This window comes from Camponotus vicinus, unplaced genomic scaffold (genome assembly GCF_025532165.1).
Source record: "Camponotus vicinus isolate PSW18456_S1 unplaced genomic scaffold, iyCamVici1.0 SCAF_14, whole genome shotgun sequence".
In the NCBI taxonomy this organism is placed as follows: domain Eukaryota; kingdom Metazoa; phylum Arthropoda; class Insecta; order Hymenoptera; family Formicidae; genus Camponotus; species Camponotus vicinus.
In genome coordinates, this window is record NW_028141950.1 from 2,927,623 (window position 1) to 2,952,485 (window position 24,863).

Below are 24,863 nucleotides of genomic sequence, written 5' to 3' on the forward strand. Positions count from 1 at the left end.
AGCCAATAGCGAACGCAGGTGGTGTAATGCGCCGCAGCTGAAAGCCGGTTGTCGCGGTATTGCATCCGTAGATGATGCGGTGTTGATTTTAGGTTTCTCTGTCGATGTCGTGTTATACTTTCTGAAAGAGGCATCTACGAGTTAGAAGCGATTTATTTTCAATCGCCAATATGGAGCTCACCGATGATAATCTGGTTACGTTGAGCGAATATTTGAAGCACACCCTTAGCCCGGACGTCAATGTCAGGCGTCCAGGTCGGTACCTAACCTACTCCAAATTTATTATCGCTTTGAAACGTTTAGCGTACTCGTATTAATATATATCCGTTTTATATTTTCAGCCGAGAAGTTTTTAGAATCAGTGGAAGTCAATCAAAACTACCCCTTACTGCTGCTTCATTTGGTAGACAAATCTGAAATTAACATAACCATTAGAATCGCTGGTGCTGTTGCATTCAAGAATTATGTTAAGCGCAATTGGAAAGTGGTGGGTGTTTCGTTTGGTTCATCCTAGAGATCGCGCATACAATGTAAATCATAATATGATACTTACAATGATGGGATCCTTTGCTTTTATTTCAGGACGAAGATTCAGTAGATCGTATACATGTTCAGGATAGAGACGCTATCAAGAAATTAATTATTAATCTAATGTTACATTCGCCAGATTCAATACAAAAACAATTATCGGATGCTGTATCTATTATTGGAAAGTATGATTTTCCCAATAAATGGCCAGAATTAATTGATCAGATGGTAGAAAAATTCAATACTGGTGATTTTCACATAATTAATGGAGTTTTACACACTGCGCACTCCTTGTTTAAAAGATATAGATATGAATTTAAAAGTGAGACTCTATGGAGAGAAATAAAATTTGTACTGGATAAGTTTGCGAAGCCTTTAACAGATCTGTTTTTAGTGAGTTATTGTTTTTTGTACATATTGGAATTATGCATTCTTATAGAGAAGTGATCCTAAAGAAAAGTATTTTACAGGCTACAATGAATTTAACGCAAGTACACGCTAATAATGTAGATGCTTTAAGAGTCATATATAATTCTTTAGTTATTTTATGTAAAGTGTTCTATTCTCTTAATTTTCAAGTAAGTATGTTCATTATATCTACATGCAAAATGAAAATAAATAAAAATTTGTTGCTAAGAGTTATATAATTGGCACACAGGATCTACCAGAATTTTTTGAAGATAATATGGAAGCATGGATGAGAAACTTTCATACCTTGTTAAATGTGGATGTTCCCTCCTTGCAGACTACAGTAATTTATATACTAATATTATTACATTACAATTAAATGTACAAAATTTATATAATTCTTTAATCTGAAATTTATTTGAAGGGCGAGGAAGAAGCAGGTGTAATAGAACAATTAAAATCGCAAGTGTGCGACAATGTTGGTCTATATGCTCAAAAATATGATGAGGAATTCCAACCATATTTACCTGAATTTGTTACAGCAGTTTGGAACTTACTTACATCTACAGGACAACAACCTAAATACGATGCAGTAAGTAAAATTTTAATATCGCTTCTAAAGTTTTTAAACATTATAAAATGTAATATATCTGCATAATATATTATTACAGCTAGTTTCAAATGCGTTGCAATTCCTGGCTACAGTAGCCGATCGAGCACAATATAGGCATTTATTCGAAGATTCAACAACTCTTAGCAGTATATGTGAAAAAGTCATTATCCCTAACATGGAATTTAGAGGTATAATTGTATCAATATAAAAATATAATAATTTGCTTGAATTTTTGTATTAACAGATCATTAATGTTGCAGAGTCGGACAGTGAATTATTTGAAGATAATCCTGAAGAATATATTAGACGAGATATTGAAGGCAGTGATGTGGATACCAGAAGGCGTGCTGCATGTGATTTAGTTAAAGTATTGTCTAAATATTTTGAAGCAAAAATTATGGAAATCTTTGGAGCATATATACAGGTATATACATCTATGAGAATTAATTTTTTATTTTATTACAGATATTATAATATGTATGTATTTGCTATATTCGTGCATTTTTTTAGATAATGTTGCAAAACTATGCCGATAAGCCGTCAGAAAATTGGCGCAGCAAAGACGCTGCTATTTATCTTGTTACTAGTAGTGCAAGTAAAGCACAGACGCAAAAGCACGGAGTAACTCAAAGCAGCGAGCTGGTCTCGTTACCGCAATTTGCTGGACAACATATTGAACCTGAACTGGCAAAACCAAATGGTATTGAATATTTTGAAAGAGTTATTTAGTTTGTGTGACTAAACTTTAATTTCTATCTTTTAAATTTAAGATTAATTTTATTTATTCAATATAATTTTTTAAAAATAAAATGTCATATAGTTTATAATTAATTTCAGTGAATGAGTTTCCGGTACTTAAAGCAGATGGAATAAAATTTATAATGACATTTAGATCGATATTACCACGTGATATGGTAATAGGAAGTTTGCCGCAACTGATAAGACATCTCAGCGCCAGCAGTATCGTCGTGCACAGTTATGCTGCTTGTACAATTGAAAAAATATTAGCAATGAGGGGTGCTGATAATTTGTCCATGTAAGAAATAACAGAACAATATCTTAATCACTAATCTATGAATAATGATTGAAAATTCGATTAAAACTTTCTAGAGTCAAAGGTGTCGATCTATCACCGCTAGCAACAGATTTATTGAAAGGACTTTTCGCGTGTATGAACATTTCGGGTTCCGAGGAAAACGAATATGTCATGAAAGCAATTATGAGAAGTTTTGGAATTTTACAAGAAGCCGTGGTGCCTTTCTTGGCTGAATTACTTCCGAAACTCACCGAAAAACTCGCGATTGTATCTAGGAATCCAAGCCGACCAAACTTTAATCATTATCTCTTTGAAACCTTAAGTTTATCCATCAAGTAAGCTATCCGATTTTTATATAATGGCATGGTATATTGTTTATATATTGGTCAAAAATTTAAATTGCTTCAATTCTGTTTATATTCTTCTTCTTATTTGATACTTTACGATATTTTCGCGTACTTCATACTAACACATTTTTTTTTCTCCAGAATTGTTTGTAAAACAAATCCTGAAGCAGTGTCATCTTTCGAACAAGCATTATTTCCCATTTTCCAAGAAATTTTACAACAAGATATACCAGGTAAATTATTTTGATATCACATATCATATAATTACAAATCATAAATATCCATATATTTATCTTTCAGAGTTTATTCCTTATGTCTTTCAAATTCTTGCACTGCTTTTGGAGTTACAAACTAATCAAAATATACCAGAGACATACATGGCTTTATTCCCGTGTCTATTGTCACCCGTATTATTCGAACGTCAAGCCAATATTCATCCTTTAAATCGTTTGTTACAAGCATTTATTAGTCATGGTTCACATCAGATTGTAGCGCAAGATAAGACGAGTGCATTACTAGGAGTATTCCAGAAATTAATTGCATCAAAAGCAAACGATCATGAAGGATTTTTATTAATACAAAGCATCATTGAATACTTTGAACCGTAAGAACTTATTTCTCTCTCTCTTTTTTCTTATCTTTTTATGTATTTTTATTTACATTTCATATCTGACAGTTAATGCATCAATTATATAACACCAGTAATATTACAGGAGCATTTTAGAGCCATACATGAGACAGATCTTCATACTTCTTTTTCAAAGACTTTCTATCTCGAAAACAACGAAGTTTGTGAAAGGTCTAATAGTATTTTTTGCATATTATATTATTAGATATAATTCATCGAACTTGATCGCGATTATTGACCAGATACAACCACAGTAAGTTTTATAAATATAATATACTATATAATATAAAAAAATGCATATACATTGCATTCAAGAGGACAAGAAACTATAGTAAATCTTTTGTGCTTAGAATGTTTGGAATGGTAGTGGAGCGTGTGTTCGTAACCGATCTGCAAAAGATAGCAGGTGTAATAGAGCGCAAAGTGGTAGCTGTCGGAATGTCGAATTTGTTGATCGATTGTCCCGCAATGCTTGAAGCTCCGTACAATTCATACTATCCTCGTCTATTGGCCGCATTAGTGGAATTCTTTGAGCTGCCACAAGATCAAACCTTATTACCGGAGGATGATGTGTTCCCGGAAGTTGACGACACAGTTGGATATCAAGTGGGTTATAGTCAACTCATTTGTGCAAGAAATCCGCGGAAAGATCCTTTGCCAAGTAAGTGTCGAATTTTTTTGTTTCAGTCTTTAATTTTATGAATATTTTTTTTTATCAAAACGTTATTTTCTTACCATAGATACATATATATTCTTTGTGTCTATGGTTTTTATATTACATACTTTTTTCGTATATGTATTAAAGTATATCTCTAGATAGAAAATATATATATATATTGACAGATGTTGGTGATATACGTTTGCATTTGGCACAAGGCCTCGGAAGACTATCGCCGGGACAATTGCCAGGATTGTTGGGTCAAATTCCTGAACCGAATGCAAACCACTTGAGAAATTATCTCCAAACGGCCGGTATTACTGTTGCATAATATGAGCTAGATATCCGAGATAGATTAAAGATCCATTTGATAGCTCGAAAAATTAATAATATTGAATTTGATAAATTGTAATTATATAAAGAATCCCCCTTTTTTATATACGGTAACTGTACAATTTATGAAAAATACACATTATCGGTTCAGCCTATTTGTAATAGGAAATATAATAGGAAATATTTGTGTCATTTTTATACCGTTTGTTTTGCCTATCCTATATATATCATATTATTGCTGAATAAAACAGAATACATAAATCTCTCTGTAATTGTATTTTTCAATGCACAAAAATTGAAAAAAGTTTGTATCTTTTTTTGCTTCTCTATGTACAACTCACTTTATTAAACATGTAATTTATTTCTTTTTCTTTTAATCCTTTATTTAATAAAATCAAATAATACATAATTATAAACTACATTATATTATATTTACATGTAAAGTAATATTGGCACTCTTAAGTTGCACAAATTGTTTCTTAAATGTTCTTGAAATACACATATCCATTTATTATTGAATATCTAAATTTCTTTCATATTTCTCAAATGTGGAGTGAAAACATTTATAATGTATTGATTTTAAAGTTTTCTTTAAGCTTATCTAAAATAAAATAGTACTAATACCAACAGTTTAAAGTTGCGATAAAAAAAGATTGTGCTTTTATTGAAGTATTATAAATTATAGTCGAGACACTTTTTGAACATATAATACAATATATACTATTTTTCTAAATAATTGAGAAAATTTATTCGAAAAATCGATATCAATACGATATAATATTAATTGTCTTTGCTTAAAATACCCATAAAGATACTAGAAAGTATGTGCGAAAGATATTGGCATATTACTAATTATACATTGTATTTATTTTTCTGAAAAATTTTTGTCTCTGTTACTGTAACATGATAGATAAAAAGTCGCGATAAATAAATACCAAATAAATATATGGATACATTCAAAAGTTAACAAAAATAAAGTTTATAGTAGTTTAATAACATATCAATAATTTTTACGGTTTCTTACAAATATAAAAATAAAAGTTGGATTTTTTCGTACAAAAATATATTAATTATACAAGATTTTGTGAAAAACACATTAATAAAAATTTTATATTGAATCAAAACGATTTTCTTAAAATTTTGAATTAGGAAAAATAAATAATAATTTTTTATCATTCAATATCAATGTTTGAAATATTGCAATAAATTTTTATCCTTTTGTATAAATAAAAAGTAAATTAGAATACAATTATCTTATGCAAAGCATATACTGTTTGGATAAATGCAATGAAGAATTTTCTTCTTGTATTGAACAATAAGTCCATGTATTCTAGTAAGATTTGGTGTGCTTTTGTATAAAAAATAATCTTTGATAAATATCTTTGATATATATCTTTTCATGATTTTTAGCCAATTAATGTCGAGATTGACATGGAACTCTAGGCTCTACACTCTAGATAGATATCACATATGTCATGCTTGCAATAATATGATTGGCATCTTGTGTTTATAATGTATCTGTAGAATATTCATATTATTTTCTTTGTAATAAAGAGTTATAGAGAATAATGCACGTGCCGATCGATAATTGGCGATATGGCATACATAAATTTGGCAATTCATTTCCTTATTTATTTAAAGATCCAGTACAGAATGATCCATCAAATTCTTCAGCAAACTACTGGACATTCTGTAGAAAAAGTACATATATTATATTGGTTATTATCTATATAAAATATTTAAAAATAAATAAATATATATACATACATACATAAATAATATAAATAAGTAAATAAATAGATAAATATATATATATATATATATATATATATATATATATATAAATTATTTATATCAAAATATTATATATTTTGTTATATTAATATTTATAAGAGAACATTTCTATTGCCTAACATAAAATTTGCATAATTTAAGTGACATAACATTACATCTGATACAATATCATATTATGGTTATTACAAACTACATATTGTTTAGTACAAAATACATACTTTTTCACCATGTGATCATAAATGTAGGATGGAATTATTGTCACTGTGATGATATTTCCACCATTTTCAATCTCTGTCGTAATATCTTTATCTTTCATCCCAACTACATTCTGTGAAATATCGAAATTTATTTAATTGAATAATTATTTAATCTATTAGACTAAATAAAAAATAGACATAACGCGGTGCAAACCTTTCCATTGATCTCGAGTATCTGATGATCGGTTAAGAGTCCATTTCGCGCGGCCGAAGAATCTTTTACTAGAGCAATTATTTTTCCATTCTTAAATTGAAACCCAATGTAACCCATACTATCTTTATGCATCGTTACAGTACGTTCCAATGGTCTACAATAAACCAATGAGATTATATTCACAAAGAAAACAAACATTTTGGCAGAATTGAAATTTTTATAAATAAAAAATGAACTGACCTATCACGTATAGCCACTCTAATTCCATTGGTATTTGCATTACGGAGCAGCTTATGCACTTGATCCATTGAATACCCAGCAACACATACATCATTAATGTTTAAAATTTGATCACCAAAACGTAATCCAGCCATTGCTGCTGGAGAATTTTGACTCACAAGGCATACAAAGATCCCATTATTTATTGCATGTACTCTAACACCAATTTTTCCATCAGCATCTTTACATAATATCAACTGTAAAGAAATAAAATGCTTGAAATATTGTGTAGTGTATTTTACATATAATCATAGAATTTCATGTTTAGGAAATAAATATTACCTCTCTAATACCATTTGTTACATGAGCTTTCTGTAAAGCCACTGACTGTCCTGACAAAGGAGCGACAATCCCTGTTAATGAATTATATGTTGGTGAAGTTAGTGTCACCTGAAATCATAATATTAATTTTTCTTAATATTTTTTAAAATGGAAATTAATTTTTTTTTTAGAACGAAAGTAATTAATAAGTTAATTTTTCAAAATAATGTAATTTTCTTTTTTTGGATTTGAAGTTCATAATTAAGATTAAGATTAATTACAAAATTAGACTACAATTGATATAACATTAACATACGTCATTTGCAATTTCACGTTTAGCGAGCGCATATTCAGGCATATTCTGTGCAATGGTCTCTTCATTTAGCTCGAGTCCCATGTAATCTCCCAAAGATGGATATAATGCACTGGGTGCAGAAGGAACGTAAACCGGAGCTGAAGGAACTGCAGGTTCGGTTGGCATTGGAATGGCATATTGTGATTCCGCTTGCACTTGAGCCTATAATGATTTTAATTAGTACAGTATATAAAATATAAGCTTATCTCGGATAATTTCATATTAAACTATAATATTCTTGATTTTGCAGTCTATAGATTATGGAACTTTAACTTACCTTCATCATGTGATCTACTTTCATGTCTTCCAGTGTAGGATAAAGAGACATTTTGAATTTCTTTTTCCTATAAATACTTTCCTGTAATCAAAAAATCAGATATTATATTATCAATATTGATAGCTAAATCTATTATCAATTTTTTATATTATCAAGATTTTTATATTTATTAATTTAATTATACATTTTTTAGATTTATTAAGAAGAATAGAATTACATTAAAAATAAAATATATTTTAAAGGGATTTTAATAATATATAAATACTTTTAATCAAATAATATTTATTCAATTAAAAATAAATCTAATTGATAAATTCAAGTATGAAATCCAACTTATTTAATTACATAATTACCTGCTACTTCTAATCTAATCTAATCTAATCAGAAATAAGTATTAGTTTATTCATTTTAATTCTGAAAACACAGGAAATATACATTGTATAATATATCAAATAAAAAACATAAAATAATTAGTTTAGAGATACATCTATGCAGTGAAATACAATTATGCGTATACACATAAAATTTTCAAACATTTAATTCAATTGTCAATTAGAGTTTTTATCATATTCAATATATGAATCATATTTAATGTATGAATCATATCTTTTGTTATAAGTGATATCTTAAAAAACGTTATAAAATATTGATAATGATAAAAATCTTTTAAAACAAAGAGATTCTACTGAATTGCTTGCATCTTTCAAAAATTTTTTTTTATTCTTTTCAGGATATTATGATATTCTATTAACTTTTGATCGTTGTTGACAGATTTGAAGTGGCAGAGGAAAAGAAGGATAGAAAAAATTAGATACTAAATAGGAGTAAATATGCAAAATTAGAGCTTTTATATGATGTGCTATTATCATATTTTATATAAGAAGAGACTAAAATCCTGCAATAAAAAGATTAAAATCCTAACCCAACAAACACTTAAGAATATACAAAATTAGTTTTTTTTTTTTCAACAAAAAGAAAATATTCAATGAGACATATAGGATACCTATTTTTTTTATTACTTTTATTTAAATATATATTATTAATTATATTTATTAATTATTTTATTTAAAAATATATTAATAAATATATATTTTATTAAGTAACTTTTATTTAAAATAAATGCTGTTACTTGTCTTATATTTGTTAAAAGTGTTACACATCATTCATTAAGAATAACTCTTCTATATACATCTCTATGTGATATCAGTATACTTACTAAATACATATATTGAATGCATAGAATATGTTACAATTAGTGATAACAGGATTGAGATACATCTATTCATAGTACAATGATAATATGGAAAATACCACATACCGATATTATGACGAATATATTAGTCATAAAATTGCACAACTCACCAACGGATAAAGTGTCAATGTACCAATTGTTCTACTGTATCACTACTTCAATAAATTAATATAAACGGTGGACGTTCCTGGTATAATTGCTGATACTTCTTTTCACTTTTTACAGCACAAGGGAATAACCAGAATAAACAAATCGAACACAGTTGTACGTAGGATGAACAATCACCCACTGTTATTGACAAGAGCTCTCGCTCTATCTCAAATGCCTCTTTTCTTATATCATCTGTAGCATCTAGCAGACAATTCAATCAATATGGCGTCTCTATACTTGGCTAAATTTAAATTTCTGAATTTAAATGGCCTACTCTCTTATCTGTTAACTTGCTGAGCAATTTTAATAATAATATTGATGTCAAAGATATAATAATATTATACGAATGCATAATTTAATCAAGAAAATTATTCGAAATAAAGTGTAATAATGTCTAGTGGATTAGCGGAAGATGAAATTGCATTCAAATTTAGCGGGAAAGAAGCCATATTGATTAATTGCCCCTCCCTTCTCCACGTGACTGCTAAAAATGGCAGCCTACTTGCACCCGGCTGTCAATTAAAGATCGCTGTTTGATCGCCAAGATGCGTTCTGAAAAAATTGTATAAATATTTTACATTATGTGCATTGCAATCGAATTATAATTTACGGTGAGTGCTTATAAAAAACTAGGATTGATTCATATTATATGTATATATCGTATATCGGAGATTCGAAAAAATTGTTTAATATTTCATTTTTATAAAGATAGTTGAGCAATCTCATTGACTATTTATCTTTTTCTTTTTATAGATGATATCCACGAGATACGTGTCATTCCTATTGGGAATAGTGATAGCTTCCTTAACATGGGCTTTCAGTCTATATCTCTATTCAAGACTGTCGCAAAACAATATCACTGCCAGTCCCACGATGTTAGTTCCTGGTGTATCTATTCATAAAGAAAAAGAAATTGATAAAGAAATCATGTTACGTGACAACATTATTGTCGCTCGCAACGAAAAACAAATTCTATCTGACAAGAAAGCCTACAATCTGAAGGTCAATAAAAATGATAGGAGCAATAATCTACTCTTAAAGCAATTACAACCTGCTCCAGTAAAACCTGCAGTTACCTTGGATCAAGGTATTAATCTCTGATATTAGATTACATTAGTAGCAGATTATAAAATTTGAGAATGTAATCAAACAAATTTCAATAGGTTTAGATGAATTAGGTATGGTAAAAAATATGGAAGATCAACAAAAAAGAACTGCAGGATACAAGAATTATGCTTTCAATGTCTTGATATCAGACAACCTTGGAGTACGAAGAAATGTACCAGATACGAGGCATAAATTGTGCAAAACACAAAAATATTCCTCCAATTTGCCAAATGCCAGTATAATTATTTGTTTCTACAATGAACATTATACAACACTGTTGAGATCCTTACATTCTATACTTGAGAGAACGCCGGCGGCTCTCCTGCATGAGATTATTTTGGTGAATGATTTTAGTGACAGCGATATATTCCATGAAAAAATACATGCATATATCAAGAATAATTTTGATGCTAAAGTACGATTGTTTAAGACCAAGAAAAGAGAAGGATTAATTAGAGCACGAGTTTTTGGAGCGAGAAAAGCTACCGGCGACGTTCTAATCTTTCTGGATAGTCACATAGAAGTAAATGAGATATGGATAGAGCCACTTTTATCAAGGATTGCCTATTCGAAAACTATTGTACCAATGCCGGTAATTGACATTATTAATGCAGATACATTTCAATATACTGGCAGCCCATTGGTGAGAGGTGGATTTAACTGGGGTCTTCACTTTAAATGGGATAATTTACCAATTGGAACATTAAAACATGAAGATGATTTTGTAAAGCCTATCAAGTAAGAATCTTTTTATATCTATACAGGGTGTCCCATTTTAATGTCCCACCCCAAATAACTTTCTTATTTTTAATTTTAGAAAAAGATGTTTCAGACAAAAGTTGTATGATTTCGAGGAGGCCATAAGATGGTACCATTGGTTTGACCTTGAAGAGTCATTTGAAGGTCACGTGAAGGTCACTTCAATTTTTTTAAATGGAACACCCTATATATTTTTGCACATTCTTGTAGCTTATTTCGAGAGCTTTCCAAAACACTATAATTAAGTACCTTTTCGTTAAGTACTTTTTGAGTTATGAGGCTTGAAATAATTTCTTAATTTTACATAAACCGTAAAATATCTTGTAAAATATTCATTTTTCAATTATCTTACCTTAATACTTTTATGTACAAAATAATGAGAGGAATCAATTGGTGTAAAGAAAACACAGTTGTTTTGAAGAAAAAATATGTAATTTGCAATTAACAATTCCATATTTTTTCTTAAAAACAACTATGTGTTTTCTTTACACCAATTGATTCCTCTCATTATTTTGTACATAAACGTATTAAGATAAGATAATCGAAAAATGAATATTTTACAAGATATTTTACGGTTTATGTAAAATTAAGAAATTATTTCAAGCCTCATAACTCAAAAAGTACTTAACGAAAAGGTACTTAATTATAGTGTTTTGGAAAGCTCTCGATATAAGCTATAAGAATGTGCAAAAATATATAGGGTGTTCCATTTAAAAAAATTGAAGTGACCTTCACGTGACCTTCAAATGACTCTTCAAGGTCAAACCAATGGTACCATCTTATGGCCCCCTCGAAACCATACAACTTTTGTCTGAAACATCTTTTTCTAAAATTAAAAATAAGAAAGTTATTTGGGGTGGGACATTAAAATGGGACATCCTGTATATATTAATATCGCAAACATATTTAATTATAAATACGTTTATGCATAATTTAATTTTTTCATAAATAAATATTTTTTATTACAAAACAGATCGCCAACAATGGCCGGTGGATTGTTTGCCATTGATAGAGAATATTTTATAAAGATAGGAGAATACGACACTGGTATGGACGTTTGGGGTGGAGAAAATCTTGAAATATCATTCCGAGTAAAAATTAATTACACTTATTTTTCAAATTTAATTCGTGACTCGTAAATAACAAAATTATTAATCAGATTATTAATAATAATAATAATATTAATAATAATAATCAAATTATTAATTATTATGTTTCTTTCTAGATATGGATGTGTGGTGGTAGTATCGAGTTGATTCCCTGTTCACGGGTAGGTCATGTATTTAGAAAACGACGACCGTATGGCTCGGACGATCCACACGACACCATGTTGAAAAACTCATTGCGAGTTGCGCACGTATGGATGGACGAGTATAAAGATTATTTCCTGAAAAATGCTAAAGCAATTGATTACGGCGATATCTCGGAACGGCTAGCATTGCGCCAAAAGTTAGAGTGCAAGACTTTTGACTGGTATTTGAAGTTGGTTTATCCAGAATTAACATTGCCTGATGATACAGAAAAACGACTAAAAGATAAGTGGTCTAAACTCGAACAAAGACCGATGCAACCTTGGCATTCAAGAAAAAGAAATTATACCGATCAATATCAAATCAGACTTTCAAATTCTGTGCTCTGTATTCAGAGTGAGAAGGATATCAAAACCAAAGGCTCAAAACTTATCTTGATGCCGTGTTTAAGAATTAAATCACAGGTAAATATTTGTGCCGAATATTTATATTTATTTAGATTTATCAATGAAGAAGGATTTTATCATTTTATAAATAATTTATTTTACAACATAGATGTGGTATGAGACTGATAAAAATGAACTAGTTCTTGGTCAAATGCTTTGCATGGAAGGAACTGAAAAAATTCCAAAACTTGGAAAATGTCACGAAATGGGCGGAAATCAAGATTGGCGCCATAAACGCATTGTAAGAGCTTTCACTTATATTAGTATTTGCATTATGAATGTCGTAAATTTGAATATTTTTGTTTTTATTTATAGTGATTATTATTAGAAATATTGTCTTAGTGCGAATAAATTATTTAATATATTTAAATAGTAATAAATGTTTTTATAATCAATTATTTAAATATTTTATTACATAGAACGGTACACCTATCTACAATATGGCAGCAGGAACCTGTCTAGGAGTGACACATGATGCAAGAAATTCACAAATTGTTATGGATTTATGCACAAAATCGAATACAGCGCTGATAACTTGGGATCTCGTCCGATCAAGGATTCCGTCAAAGGAAATTAGATGACGTAGAAAAAAAGGTCGTAAAAATAGGAAAAGAGATTATGAAGATTGGCTTGGAAGAAGATGGTAGATTTTATTAGTAAATTGTATATATCTGATTGTAATTAGAGATAAAATATTTCATGCATGAACTTTAAAATCTACCAAAAACAGTGTAAGAAATAAGCTCTAAAATAATTGAAAGTATGATTGTATAGAAAATTACATCTCTTCGAAATCGTGTACATATAGATATAAAAAAACTTTCTTTTTTTTATAGTTTTCTCCTTTTTGTATACAAGAGTAAGTTTAAGTTTTTTATTTATATTTAATAATTTTATATGTAAAGTTTAAGAATAATACTTTCTGTTGTATTTTTACATGACATAATGAGAACAAATAGTAAAATGATTCTATTTTAGTAAAAACATTATTTATATAATAATATTAAATAAATTTGTATTTATATTATTGTACATTTTTTAGAAGGTTTCATAAAATACTTTTGAAATATATCTAAATCTTTTTGCTCCCAAACAAAATGTAATGAAGCAATTATGAATGTTGTCCTATCGTGTACCATTTTACCATGACGAAAATTTACCGATGATCGGTTATCTTTAACTCGTCGATAACTCGGTCAATAATAAGTTTAAGGTATCTAACCTAAAATCTAATTTCAAAACAATTTTGTACGTGTACACAAAGCAGAAATAAATTGCAAAAATGACTACATCGAAGGAATTAAATTTAGCCAGAAAGAGTCTCGTGGCTTCGCTTGGCGAAAATGCAAAAGCGTAAGATTTTTTCTAGTTTAAAGAACGAGATACATGTATAAATATTAATATAAACAATATAAACGTGATGCAGGAATAGCTTAATTTACATTTAAACTTTATGATTATTTCTTTTTTATCTCTAGGTATTTCGAAAAGATGAAGCTGTGGTTTCAAATGAAGGTAAATTTCTTAATTAAGATATATATACACTTATAATCTTGCGCATAATTTATGAAAATATGATTTTAGACCACAAAGGAAGAATTTGATTGCGAAGCACGTAATCTTATGACAGAGGACCAAGTCCGTCTACACAATGAGTTTTTGTTGTGCCTCTTCAATAAAGTTCGTGGATTAGCCACTATTACACCAACCTACAAGATAGATAGAGATAAAACCTCAAAGGAAAGAAGACTGAGATTAAAACGCAAATATAAGACTGATAAATCTAATTTTGAGGTTTGTAACTATTATATATAATATATACATAATATATAGCAATAATAATACTACAGAATTATATATAAGCATTTATATTGCTTCTTTGTGGTAGCCAGCAGATATGTATGTGGAAGTATTGGGTCAAGCTTCGTCGCCCGTCGGTGATGAACCCATAGGTGCCAATCGTTCTAGTGCCCAAGAACTTGTACTGCCAGATCGAACTTTTGTGTTAGCTCGATTGATGCTGGCGGCTTGGGAAAACAACATGGATGGAGCTGAAGAAAATACTGCACATATTATTATAGCCGCGACACAAATTTTCTTAAAAAATATACTCACTGCTGTTTTTACACGGAGGAAAGGATATGCGGTTTATGATGGTTCTTTCATATATAATATAGGAGAACCAGTGCCTAGTTCATGGAAAAGAAACTCTATGTACATAAATCCATTCCGTTCAGAGTAAGTCACTACAATTACAAGACTGATTTGTACTATGCATAATTAATACTCTGTATTATTCAATATTTTAAAATGCAGGCCGACAGAAGTATTGGAACCTTATGGTCAAATCCCTGCATCAAAACCCAATTTTGAAGAAGCTGAACAAGCCACTGCTTTTTCATATGCTTGTTCTTCGCAAAGTACTCGACCACCATTAAAACCAGTAAGCACAGCTGATTTACAATATGCATTAAAGGTAAAAAAATTTGATACGAATTTAAACGAATATAGACATTTAATCTTTTGCTAAAACTATATACTTTAATCACTTTTTTCCAGATTTATAAAAATCTCGTTAGTAACCATACTATATATGCTACTAATATGGAGCGATTGTACACATATGCTACTCATCTAACATGGGAAGACTTGGAAGCAAAGAAATTATTATGTCAATCTTTAACATGAAAGACAAATACAAATAAAGTTCGAAATATCTTTTAATATATGTATTATAATACATGTACCTACTTTTAATCTTTAATTTTATCAAGAAGTATTCAAATTATTTATTATTATATCTACTCTTATTTTGTACAAATAAAATATAGAATAGACATGTCTGAATCACTTAAAATGAGAATTTAAAGTTTTAAATTTTTATTTAACATCATTTTCCATATTGAGATGGTTTTCCCATTTTGTACATAGTAAATTATCAGTATGTTTTTGATGTAATATATATCTATTGTGATGTATATATATCTATTGTGTGTTTATTAGTCTATTTATTAGGTAATAAATCATAAATATATATATATGTGTATATATTAATAAGGATATATTATATATTTAATTACAATTAGATATATATTTAACATAATTATATTTAATATAAGGTACAAGACAATTTTTTTTTATCTTGGCATTCATTGTATTTACATCCTTATTTGAAATTTACCTGCTTTAGTAATATATTTGACACCTTTGAAAGGCTTATACTTTTCACCATACATATCTAATCGATTTACTTTTAATCCAGATACTGCTAACTGATTAATTGTAAAATGCACCTAAAATCAAGGTATTAAATTTTAAAAAATTTTGCAAAAAAGAAATCTTATTACATGACATTATTATACATACATTAATGGCAGGATTTGATTCAGTAACAGTTGTAGAATTTTGTATTGTAATCTGAAATATAAAAAATTTTCCCAATATATTATAATTATTAAATACACTTAAATCTCCTTAGAGATTTTATAATTATCTTACCGATCCTCTAAGATTTGGCAATTTAGAAACATCAATTCTCCCAATATCCCATAGTAATACTTTACTGACGGGATCAAAAGAATATTTTCCTTGGTTTGGACTTAAAGTGCAATTTAAGACTATCTTTGGCATAGGAATTTCAAGAATAACGTTTTCAACCTATAATGGATAATAATAATATGATATATATAAGACAATTTTGATACAATAATAAATAATTTTACATTTATTTAGGAAGATAACTCACTGTTCTGCCAATAGTCTGTTTTGGTCCAACAGTTATATCCAATCTGCCACCTCCTGGTTCCTTTAGGCTTATATTATGTCTTACATATATTGGAATTGCTACAATACTTTGTGACCCTATGTGATATGAAAGAAGACGAAAATTACCATCAGGTGGAATAAAAGAGAGGATCCTTTCCGACTAAAAAAAGGATATGAGTTTAGAAATCCAATTTTGTAATTAAAAATTATGTGTGATATATCATGTATTTATATATACCTCCCATCTTTTAAATCGAACACAAGGATGAAAGCTAACATCATCAAATAATCTCGGATTCATGAATGAAAGTGTAAGATCTGGCATACCGCTTAGTTTTATGCAACAGTCAACCTAAGAAATTAATTGCATATAATTAATACATAACATGTAATTAATTTATCTGTTTGAGAAATATCTACGACAAAACTTACATAGCCTTGAATTTCTGCAAATACAGTCGCTCCAGTTCGATCAATAATTGCATCTACTTCCTCAACAACATCAAAATAAGCTTCATTGTTTGTATATTTTACCCCGGTTCGTCTCCAAGGAACATTAGACAGTTGTCCACTGGGTAGGATTGCGCTAACACTATATTTACAATTACAGAATATATGAAATAATCTTTTATGCATGTCTGTAAAGTATTAACGTTTAAACACAGCAAAGGATATTTACTTGGATTTGCCTGTAACAGTGTTTGCTATAGTGCGCAAAATATTAGGGGGCTTGATCAATTCCTTCAATATGTTGGATTCTGTTGCCAATGGAAAACCATTATCCAACATTTCGTCCAATAATTCATATACAACTACATAGTTCTCTTTTATGATTGTCTCTGTGCATTCACTGAAATAATCTTCAAAAGTATCTACTACTCTGTGCAAGAATTCAATGACAAACAATGGAGGAACTGGAAAAAGGAGAAAAATATTTGTATGTTATGTATCATCGCATATATATATATATATATAAACATACCATGAACATCATCTTATCAAATCAAATTTACCTTCTGTCATACATACCGCCACAAAAAACATGTTACAACGGTATATACTAATGAGGTAATGATGTGGAGTAGCTATTACTGGTGGAGTGTCTTCCGGTGACAGGACCCTTCGTTGTTGATCAAAGAAATAGTCGCAGAGTGATCGTGCGACTGCACTTTTCCAATGTTTCTCCATAAAAACATCTCTGTGCATCCATATGGAACACATAAGGGAATAATTACATGTCACATAATCAATATCGCAAATCTGTACTTGATAGCAGATAATTATTATCATACATTGGAAGCGTGTTAATCGATCTGTCAAATATATTTTGTTATTGCTTATTTTTTTTTATAATGCTTACCCAGAAGAATTTATAATGAAGAGACTGTGTATCATTTTTGTGGAGAAAAAACGACGAGCAATTTGAGAAAAATTCTAAACTAATAAAACCAAGTAATTGTACATATGTTGATACGCAAACGATCGAAAAAGCTCGTGAGAAATTTCGTACATAATTACACATCTATCATTTTCATATCATGACACTACCACACAGAAAACAGAAATACCGAGTAGCACGCTTACAACGTGTGGAGGGGATATGTTGGCATTGGAGGGGATACGCCAATGACGTATACGTCATTGGGAACGCGCATTAAGCACGCGTTCACATGACATTGCTTCCTGATTGGTCAATTAAATATTACTTTACTTACAAGTAGGTTTTTTGAACGCATCACACATAATAATGAAAATGTACCCTAAACGAGAGATTACGCGTCTACTTTTTTATATTTTTTTAGCAGAGAGAAGACACTGAGAGATGTCATAGTCCGCTTTTAGGTGATCCCTGGAAGCGATACACCCTCTGTAAACATTAAAAACGGACATGAACTACAAAACCAATGTCCACGAATGTTCTCAGAGGGTAACATATATGTCCCTCTGATAATATAAATAATATAAATAAAAATATAAATAATTTAATTAATAATAATTTATTATATAAAAATATTAGTATGTTCTCTCTTTTCACGCTATTATTTATTTATTTATTTATGTGTCTTCTTTTTCTTTTTCTCAACATCATTTATTTATTTATTTATTTATTTATTTATTTATTTAGTTCGCTCTAAGTCAGTCTTTTAAAATGCAAACCTAAATATTATAAAATTTGACTTCGGAAAAGCACGGTAAAACAATCGAATAAATTCAAATCATTAGCATAACAAAAGGTTCCGTGATACATCAATCGTTTAATAATTAATTTAAAATAAAATATACCTCTATAATTTAAAATTCCGCGTGTATATGTAGTACGTAAAATATTTCGGCAGAAAATTATCAATAATATCATGTTTGGCCTTGGCGACGTACAGCAAGCGCTCTATACATATCACGGCTTTGTCATCATTCGCACGGTGACTCTCGAGTAATAAAGTAGTGATGAGAAACGCTTCGTATATTGTAATTTTTGTACTAAACACGATTACAATTAGTATCGAAACATAATTTGCTATAAATATTAATAAGTATTAATTAATTAAAAAATAATTAACGACAACTGTATCGCAACGATAAATCTTTATCGAATCGCATTCATTCATTACTGCGAATAAAAATTGAAACAGGGGATACATAAAAGGGCATAATAGAATTAATTCTGTTATGACCTTTCAATCATATTGATGCTTATATTATAATGATATTTCTTTAACAATATTAGAACTAAATATATTTCGACCAATGCTTTAAATATTTTCAATCCTTGTTAATTAAACAATATACAATTTAATCGAGAATCGATAAAATGATAGGAATACAAAATATTAAATAATCACTTCGATCATTGTGATCTTTACGGACAATAATTATTATTTTAATACTTAGAGTCACAAATATATTCCATCCGCGTTATTTTATCATTCTACTTGAAAATCTAAATATAATTTGGGGCGGGGGGGGATTCTGAGAGAACACGAAGTAAAACAATCGAATTACAGATGCAAATAATTAACGTAACGAAATGCTCCGTGATAAATTGTTTAATTAATAATCAATAAATTAAAGTATTTCTGTTATTTAATATTTCACGTTAGTGTATATTTTATAATATATAAAATATTTCAACGAATTGTCGATAACACGATGTTCAACTTTGGCAATATAAAATATAAACAGTGGCACACTATACGTTACGGCTTTGTCATCATTCGCACGATGACTCTCGAGTAATAAAGTAGTGGTGAGAAACGCTTTGTATATTGTAATTTTTGTACTAAACACGATTACAATTAGTATTGAAACATAATTTGCTATAAATATTAATAATTAAAAATTAAATAACTTTTGATAAATGACATGAAACTGTATCGCAATGATAAATATTTATCGAATCGTAATCATTCATTACTGCGAATAAAAATTGAAACAGGGGATACATGAAAGGGGACAAAAGAATTAAATATATTATGATCTTTTGATCATCGATGCTTATTATAATATTTCTTTACCAATATTAGAATTAAATATATTTCGACCAATGCTTTAAATATTCTCAATCCTTGTTAATTAAACAATATACAATTTAATCGAGAATCGATAAAATGATAGGAATACAAAATATTAAATAATCACTTCGATCATTGTGATCTTTACGGACAATAATTATTATTTTAATACTTAGAGTCACAAATATATTCCATCCGCGTTATTTTATCATTCTACTTGACAATCTAAATATAATTTGGGGGAGGGGGGATTGTGAGAGAACACGAAGTAAAACAATCGAATTATAGATGCAAATAATTAGCATAACGAAAGACTTCATGATGAATAATTTAATAAATAATCAATTAATCTTAATCAATCAATTAAAATACTTCTATAATTTAATATTCCTCGCGCAAATATTTTATATTACAGAAAATATTTCGGCAACGAGAGAATTATCAATAACACCGTGTTCGACCTTGATAAACAGTATCGCGCTATTGTTAATATGTTACACGGCTTTATTAATGTTTTTGACTTACGATCATTCGCACAGTAACCTTGAGCAATAAAGTAGTGACGTTTCATATATTATCAAATTCTTTCTTTATAATAGTCAACCTTGGCGATATAAACAGTACCGCGGTAATGTTTCTGACTTACGATCATTCGCTCAGTGGCTCTTGAGCAGTGAAGTAGTGATGTGAGATGTATCATATATTATCAAATTCTTTCTCTGAACACAATTGCAAGTGTAACGAGGAACTTTTCGTGAATGAGTGTAAGTGCAACGAGGAATTCAAATGAGTGCAACGAGGATTGAAGTGCCATGAGGAAAAAGCGAAGAAAGCAAAAGAAAAAAGGAGGTTTTGGAATGGATGGACCAATGAGAGATATGATGTAAGTCATTAATATAAATTATTTATCACATTCATTATTTATTATATTGTTGCGTCCCCGTCCCGCTGAATGTATTCGTCACCCGTTGAATTCTTTCGAAGAAGATCGTTTCCGCGCGCGTTGTCAAGATGTTATAAACAACGACTGTTACAGAGTCTGAGCCCAGCTGTCAAGCTGTGCGGACGCGCGTTTATTTGTGATCCGTTATACGATTATTCTGAATTCTTGTATGTTATTCGCGGTTTATTAAAATTCTTGTGCACCTTAAATCGCGTTATTATTTACGAGTGCACAAACGTCAGCGTATGCCAATTGTGTCACGCGCATTCGATATATATCGTTCCGCGGACGCAATAATATATAAATTATTTATCATTAGTATATATATTCAAAATATACATATTTCACGTTTCGTTTTATTTCTTTGATAGTGATTCAATAATGATTTTAAATTGTAACATATATAATACATATATTTATAAAAAATATTCCATTTTATTTTAAAATAATTAAAACATTTATAAAATTTTTTATTAATTAATATTTTCAGATACTTCTTATATTTTATAAAATATTTTATATTACTATATTTATTTAAATATTTCATATATAAAAATATAGAAATTTTTTTATTTATCATATTTTTAAAAGTTTATATCTATAAGAAATATAAATTATTTTGTAATTACGCGATTTATAACATTAAAATATATCTATTTAAAAGTAAAAACTAATTGCGCACAATAATTAGTTTTAAAATCAATTATTTTGAACATTGTTTTATATAATAGATTTTCTTTTATCTTTTATATTTTTATTTATTGTTTATATTTGCGAATTTAAATTTATGTACTGTATTACAAAATAAATTTCAAATTATGTATTATATTATATATAAAATTATATAACCCTCCCATAGGGTACACCTTGTCGCGGTGGGAGGGCTTAGTACTTGGATGGTGCCTTGAGGTTTATCTTAAATTTTTCTATTTATGATAAATCTTAAGGTGCCTGAATGGGAAGCTAAGTACCCTTTCGCGTCGTCGGTGCCGTCAACGTGCCGCGAACGGCAAGCGCTTCGTTACCGCGTTTTCGCGTTGTAGTATTCTCGCGTCGTCGCGTTTTCGCGGAACTTTTGGACTTTTTCATATAAAATCCCAATTTCATTTATTGTCACGAGTCTCTACTTCCGATGCCAACTAACTAGGATTTCGAGTTTGCACACGTTGCTATGCAACGTACACTCGTGCTTCGTGCTTCGTCAAGTGATTCGGCCCGAATTAGTTAGAACTCGATCGATTGCTCGGAATGGTCGTCAATGGGTCCCTTCTCTTTGCTCGTCTACAGCCACACGCACTGCGTGTGTTAACCCTGTCGAGGAGTCGAGTGGATTCCCCTAGGCACGATTTTCGCTCGGTAAAAGGGGTTGCCTCCCCATTTTCTAAATTGCTGAATGTTAGCATTTAAAAAATGTGGGTATCCTCTTCTTTTGCCGTCTACCAGCCTGGTGTAGCCATATCCTGCATTGCGGGAAACTTCGTGTTCCGGGCGAAGCACCTGAAATCGTGCTTAGCGGGTCCAGGTTCGGTACGAGATAGGATAATTATGCGCGAAAAAGAGTTCGTGAACTTCATTTTCCTCTATTTCCGTCAATCGTTTCGTCTTCTTTCCGGTTTGGGCTTAGTCCTTGCTCGTTGTATCATTGCATTCCTGACCTGTTGGCTCGAAGCTGATTCTTATAAGTGAAATGGGATTTTCGCTCGTACCGAAACCGGGAGTGCCGTTCAAAGTATATACATATTAAGTATATACATCGCGCGACCAAATAGAAAATTTTTTATCGTATCGAAATAGTGCGGAAACCGTTTAGTATCGCGCGTAAAAGTGCGAAAATAGCGATATAAAAATATCGCTCGTGAGTGCGGGAGTGCCATTAACTATCGCGCGTCTAACTGAGAGGAGGAGGAGGCCTAGGAGAGGCATCAGGCTCCGGCAGAGCAACCTTCTGGTAAGCAATTTATTTATTTGTAATTTGTAATTGTATTATATATTAAATATTAAATATATTTATTATAATTTAAATTAAACAATTAATCGCAACAATTAATTTGATGTTTTTATTTATATTTTTTCATTTATATTTAAATAAGAGAGAATTAAAGAAAAAGATTTTTAAATTAAAGCTATAATCTTGTAAAGGTGTAAGCTTTTATAAAGTTATAAGAGAATTATTAGTAATGTTTTTTAAAATTTATAGAATTATTTTATTAATCTGCTATTATTATATGCATCGAATATAAAATTCAATGTATACAATAATTTTTGAAATATTAATTATTTTGAACGCTGCTACATTAGAATCTTCTTTTGTATGTTATAGATCGATGCAACAACTCTGATGATCTGAGAGGAGGAGCAGGCCTAGGAGAGGCATCCTGCACCGGCGGAACAACCTGATGGTGAATATTATTATTTATATATTAATTGTTATAAATCGTTAACTTGTTATAAACGAATAATAATTCGATCTTATTATTTAAATGAATTAAAGAGAAAGGATTTTTATAAAAGTCATATAAAATTTTCTATTTAAAAAACAGTTTCAAAAATTTATAAAATTTTTCCATACGTGTTTATCTGCTTATTATTTTACACATTGGATATAAAATTCCGCGCGATAAAAATTTTTTTAAATATTAATTGCATTTTGTGAGCATTATTATAAATGAATTTTATATTTGTATGTTACAGACAACTAGCTTCGATAACAACAACTCCGCTGTTGCGCATCAGTGCCGGTGAGTGAAAAAAACTTTTATTTAACTTTAAGGTAACGGATTCGTAGAGATTACAGATGTAGATGTAGATTGTAGATTGTAGATAAATCCGTTGCCTTAAAATGGATGAGCTAGGATGGATTAAATTAAATAAATTAAATTAAATAATTAAATTAAATTAATTAGATATTATTAAATTAAATTAATAGATGCTTATTTTATTAAATTAAATTAATGCTTATATTATTAAATTAAATTAATAGATGCTTTGCATCTATTGCGAAAATATATTGAAATATTAATTAAAAAAGGAAGAGATCAAGAAAAGTTTTTTTTGTAAAGATATTTTGTCTAATTTATTAAATAAAGAACACGCATTAACAATTATCAATTTTATCAATTATTGATGCTAATTTATTCTTATAATACGCATTTATCTTCTAATTGCTCATAGCTCATCCATCGTAGAATTTGTTTGTAGATATTGTTTTTAAACTTTACTTTAACTTAATATAAAGCCAAATGATTAATTAATTAAATAATTTGTAATATGATAAATACACACATTAATTATATATTTTATTATAAAATATAATTTATAGAAATTTGTAGTAATTTGGCTTTATTTCAGTTAAAATAAAGTTATATTCAATATTTAACGAGCGATCGTGAAATCGAACGATCGTTACTAAATGAGCGTAAATATTTCACGCTCTTTTGCCGGTAATTATCCGGCAAAAGAAGGAGTAATTATCTCCTTCTTCGATCTCTGATTAGAGATCGAGAAAGAAAGTGGCCAGGATCAACGAAAGGTAGGTTCAACTGGCCTGAAGAGTACGGTTAGGGTACGCGGTTAGGACACGCGATTAGGGCACGCGGTTAGGGCACGCGGTTAAGGCACGTGACTAAAATATATACATGATGGTGAGGTGATGAATAGAGATAGGTTCCTCAAATCTCGAATAATTTTAGTTAATCAGGAAGTAGGGTTGTTAAGGCTATTAAGTAAAGTCACTAGAATCCTTCTATTAATATTA

General features: G+C 29.6%; 5 protein-coding genes and 1 long non-coding RNA gene across 10 annotated transcripts; 4 read left to right on the forward strand and 2 right to left on the reverse strand.

Annotated features, from left to right (window-relative positions):
* Positions 1-27: 27 nt before the first annotated feature.
* Cse1 (chromosome segregation 1) lies at positions 28-4,743 on the forward strand. 2 transcript variants are annotated; one of them, XM_083088349.1, is made up of 16 exons: positions 28-255; positions 342-487; positions 583-921; positions 999-1,106; positions 1,187-1,279; positions 1,361-1,528; positions 1,608-1,737; positions 1,810-1,973; positions 2,060-2,249; positions 2,387-2,585; positions 2,660-2,920; positions 3,074-3,165; positions 3,233-3,536; positions 3,646-3,813; positions 3,911-4,221; positions 4,404-4,743. In XM_083088349.1, exons 1-16 carry the CDS (start codon positions 171-173, stop codon positions 4,547-4,549), a joined length of 2,904 nt encoding a protein of 967 aa, XP_082944475.1. In that variant the 5' UTR covers positions 28-170; the 3' UTR covers positions 4,550-4,743. The 2 variants fall into 2 exon arrangements, with proteins under 2 accessions (XP_082944475.1, XP_082944476.1); XM_083088350.1 differs by having other exon boundaries at positions 3,766-3,813.
* Positions 4,744-6,161: 1,418 nt separating this feature from the next.
* Positions 6,162-9,535, reverse strand: LOC145965077 (syntenin-1). 3 transcript variants are annotated; one of them, XM_083088375.1, is made up of 8 exons: positions 9,291-9,535; positions 7,929-8,009; positions 7,613-7,813; positions 7,318-7,425; positions 6,997-7,232; positions 6,757-6,910; positions 6,564-6,673; positions 6,162-6,241 (listed from the first exon to the last, which is right to left on the reverse strand). In XM_083088375.1, the coding sequence occupies exons 2-8, from the start codon at positions 7,977-7,979 to the stop codon at positions 6,187-6,189; spliced, it is 915 nt and encodes a 304-aa protein (XP_082944501.1). In that variant the 5' UTR covers positions 7,980-8,009; positions 9,291-9,535; the 3' UTR covers positions 6,162-6,186. The 3 variants fall into 3 exon arrangements, with proteins under 3 accessions (XP_082944501.1, XP_082944500.1, XP_082944502.1); XM_083088374.1 differs by lacking the exon at positions 9,291-9,535 and adding an exon at positions 9,145-9,217; XM_083088376.1 differs by lacking the exon at positions 9,291-9,535 and adding an exon at positions 8,282-8,300.
* A 166-nt stretch (positions 9,536-9,701) lies between these two features.
* On the forward strand, positions 9,702-13,722 carry Pgant35a (polypeptide N-acetylgalactosaminyltransferase 35A). Its single transcript, XM_083088357.1, has 7 exons — positions 9,702-9,941; positions 10,084-10,417; positions 10,494-11,175; positions 12,170-12,287; positions 12,422-12,910; positions 13,002-13,133; positions 13,312-13,722. Exons 2-7 carry the CDS (start codon positions 10,084-10,086, stop codon positions 13,471-13,473), a joined length of 1,917 nt encoding a protein of 638 aa, XP_082944483.1. The 5' UTR covers positions 9,702-9,941; the 3' UTR covers positions 13,474-13,722.
* Positions 13,723-14,095: 373 nt separating this feature from the next.
* Positions 14,096-15,616, forward strand: LOC145965076 (transcriptional adapter 1). Of its 2 annotated transcripts, none has more exons than XM_083088373.1 (6): positions 14,096-14,245; positions 14,371-14,407; positions 14,477-14,686; positions 14,781-15,130; positions 15,209-15,335; positions 15,452-15,616. In XM_083088373.1, exons 1-6 carry the CDS (start codon positions 14,175-14,177, stop codon positions 15,578-15,580), a joined length of 924 nt encoding a protein of 307 aa, XP_082944499.1. In that variant the 5' UTR covers positions 14,096-14,174; the 3' UTR covers positions 15,581-15,616. The 2 variants fall into 2 exon arrangements, with proteins under 2 accessions (XP_082944499.1, XP_082944498.1); XM_083088372.1 differs by having other exon boundaries at positions 14,097-14,245; positions 15,209-15,368.
* A 314-nt stretch (positions 15,617-15,930) lies between these two features.
* On the reverse strand, positions 15,931-18,255 carry Carmine (AP-3 complex subunit carmine). Its single transcript, XM_083088371.1, has 9 exons — positions 18,018-18,255; positions 17,671-17,855; positions 17,337-17,571; positions 17,090-17,249; positions 16,896-17,009; positions 16,638-16,817; positions 16,391-16,549; positions 16,259-16,309; positions 15,931-16,185 (listed from the first exon to the last, which is right to left on the reverse strand). The coding sequence occupies exons 1-9, from the start codon at positions 18,050-18,052 to the stop codon at positions 16,051-16,053; spliced, it is 1,254 nt and encodes a 417-aa protein (XP_082944497.1). The 5' UTR covers positions 18,053-18,255; the 3' UTR covers positions 15,931-16,050.
* Positions 18,256-22,606: 4,351 nt separating this feature from the next.
* On the forward strand, positions 22,607-23,934 carry LOC145965101 (uncharacterized). The gene is made up of 3 exons (XR_014436616.1): positions 22,607-23,057; positions 23,430-23,508; positions 23,801-23,934. It is a non-coding gene; the product is annotated as an uncharacterized LOC145965101 (long non-coding RNA).
* Positions 23,935-24,863: the final 929 nt, after the last annotated feature.

What these genes read in the sequence shown, in the direction of transcription:
- Cse1 (XM_083088349.1), top strand. Translation starts at nt 171, where the DNA reads ATGGAGCTCACCGATGATAATCTGGTTACGTTGAGCGAATATTTGAAG. An exon ending in TTCCCTCCTTGCAGACTACA is followed by an intron (nt 1,280 to 1,360) that starts GTAATTTATATA and finishes ATTTATTTGAAG; the next exon opens with GGCGAGGAAGAAGCAGGTGT. An exon ending in GGTGCTGATAATTTGTCCAT is followed by an intron (nt 2,586 to 2,659) that starts GTAAGAAATAAC and finishes AAAACTTTCTAG; the next exon opens with AGTCAAAGGTGTCGATCTAT.
- LOC145965077 (XM_083088374.1), bottom strand. An exon ending in AACGTGAAATTGCAAATGAC is followed by an intron (nt 7,426 to 7,612) that starts GTATGTTAATGT and finishes TTATGATTTCAG; the next exon opens with GTGACACTAACTTCACCAAC. An exon ending in TACTCGAGATCAATGGAAAG is followed by an intron (nt 6,674 to 6,756) that starts GTTTGCACCGCG and finishes GATATTTCACAG; the next exon opens with AATGTAGTTGGGATGAAAGA.
- Pgant35a (XM_083088357.1), top strand. Translation starts at nt 10,084, where the DNA reads ATGATATCCACGAGATACGTGTCATTCCTATTGGGAATAGTGATAGCT. An exon ending in GATTTTGTAAAGCCTATCAA is followed by an intron (nt 11,176 to 12,169) that starts GTAAGAATCTTT and finishes ATTACAAAACAG; the next exon opens with ATCGCCAACAATGGCCGGTG. An exon ending in ATCTTGAAATATCATTCCGA is followed by an intron (nt 12,288 to 12,421) that starts GTAAAAATTAAT and finishes GTTTCTTTCTAG; the next exon opens with ATATGGATGTGTGGTGGTAG.
- LOC145965076 (XM_083088372.1), top strand. Translation starts at nt 14,175, where the DNA reads ATGACTACATCGAAGGAATTAAATTTAGCCAGAAAGAGTCTCGTGGCT. An exon ending in AGCTGTGGTTTCAAATGAAG is followed by an intron (nt 14,408 to 14,476) that starts GTAAATTTCTTA and finishes ATATGATTTTAG; the next exon opens with ACCACAAAGGAAGAATTTGA. An exon ending in CTGATAAATCTAATTTTGAG is followed by an intron (nt 14,687 to 14,780) that starts GTTTGTAACTAT and finishes TCTTTGTGGTAG; the next exon opens with CCAGCAGATATGTATGTGGA.
- Carmine (XM_083088371.1), bottom strand. Translation starts at nt 18,052, where the DNA reads ATGATACACAGTCTCTTCATTATAAATTCTTCTGG. An exon ending in AACAGACTATTGGCAGAACA is followed by an intron (nt 16,550 to 16,637) that starts GTGAGTTATCTT and finishes TATCCATTATAG; the next exon opens with GTTGAAAACGTTATTCTTGA. An exon ending in TGCCAAATCTTAGAGGATCG is followed by an intron (nt 16,310 to 16,390) that starts GTAAGATAATTA and finishes TTTATATTTCAG; the next exon opens with ATTACAATACAAAATTCTAC.